We start from the raw sequence: 585 nt of genomic DNA, 5'->3' as shown, positions 1-585 counted from the left end.
AACCAGGCACCTGGTCACCCTATTTCGGCTCCATTGATTTCCATGGAAGTTTGGAGCCCAAATACCTTTAGGGACCTGATCCCCGAGCCAAGCCACAGAAGAGTGGGCACAGAATCCACGTGCAGTCCTACAGCCGGCCTGGGGGAGGCGGTCACGGCAGCCAAGCCCAGCTGGGAAGGGCGAGCTGCCCCTGCCCGTGTGTCTCGCAAGGGCCCTCCCCCTCGGACTACAACTCCCAGGCGCCCTTGCGGGCTGCGGGGGCTCCCATTGGCTGAAGGGCCCCTCTGCCCCCACGTGACGCTCCAGCTGGTGCCCGCCCCGCAGGTGGGGCCGGGGCGGAATGGCGCTGGGGCGGCGGGACTCGCTGGCGCTGCTCACCGACCTCTACCAGTTCACCATGGCCTACGGCTACTGGCGGGCCGGGCGGCAGCGGGAGCCGGCCGAGTTCGAGCTCTTCTTCCGCCGCTGCCCCTTCCAGGGGGGCTTCGCCCTGAGCGCGGGGCTGGGCGAGTGCCTGGCCTTCCTGCGGGGCTTCCGCCTGCGCGAGCCAGGTAGGGCCGGGCCGGGCCGGGCCGGGCCGTGCCA

At 70.6% G+C, this 585-nt stretch overlaps 1 protein-coding gene across 1 annotated transcript in view; it reads left to right on the top strand.

Moving 5' to 3' along the window:
• Positions 1–340: 340 nt before the first annotated feature.
• Positions 341–585, top strand: part of NAPRT (nicotinate phosphoribosyltransferase) — a 27944-nt gene continuing 27699 nt past the window's right edge. The window contains 1 exon segment of the mRNA XM_075063300.1: positions 341–551. Within this exon segment, the coding sequence (XP_074919401.1) occupies positions 341–551 (211 nt within the window).

The sequence above is a fragment of the Chelonoidis abingdonii genome, chromosome 2 (genome assembly GCF_003597395.2).
Source record: "Chelonoidis abingdonii isolate Lonesome George chromosome 2, CheloAbing_2.0, whole genome shotgun sequence".
NCBI classification, from domain to species: domain Eukaryota; kingdom Metazoa; phylum Chordata; order Testudines; family Testudinidae; genus Chelonoidis; species Chelonoidis abingdonii.
The sequence above is the reverse complement of the archived record's forward strand: the minus strand, read 5'-3'. Positions and strand labels throughout refer to the sequence as shown.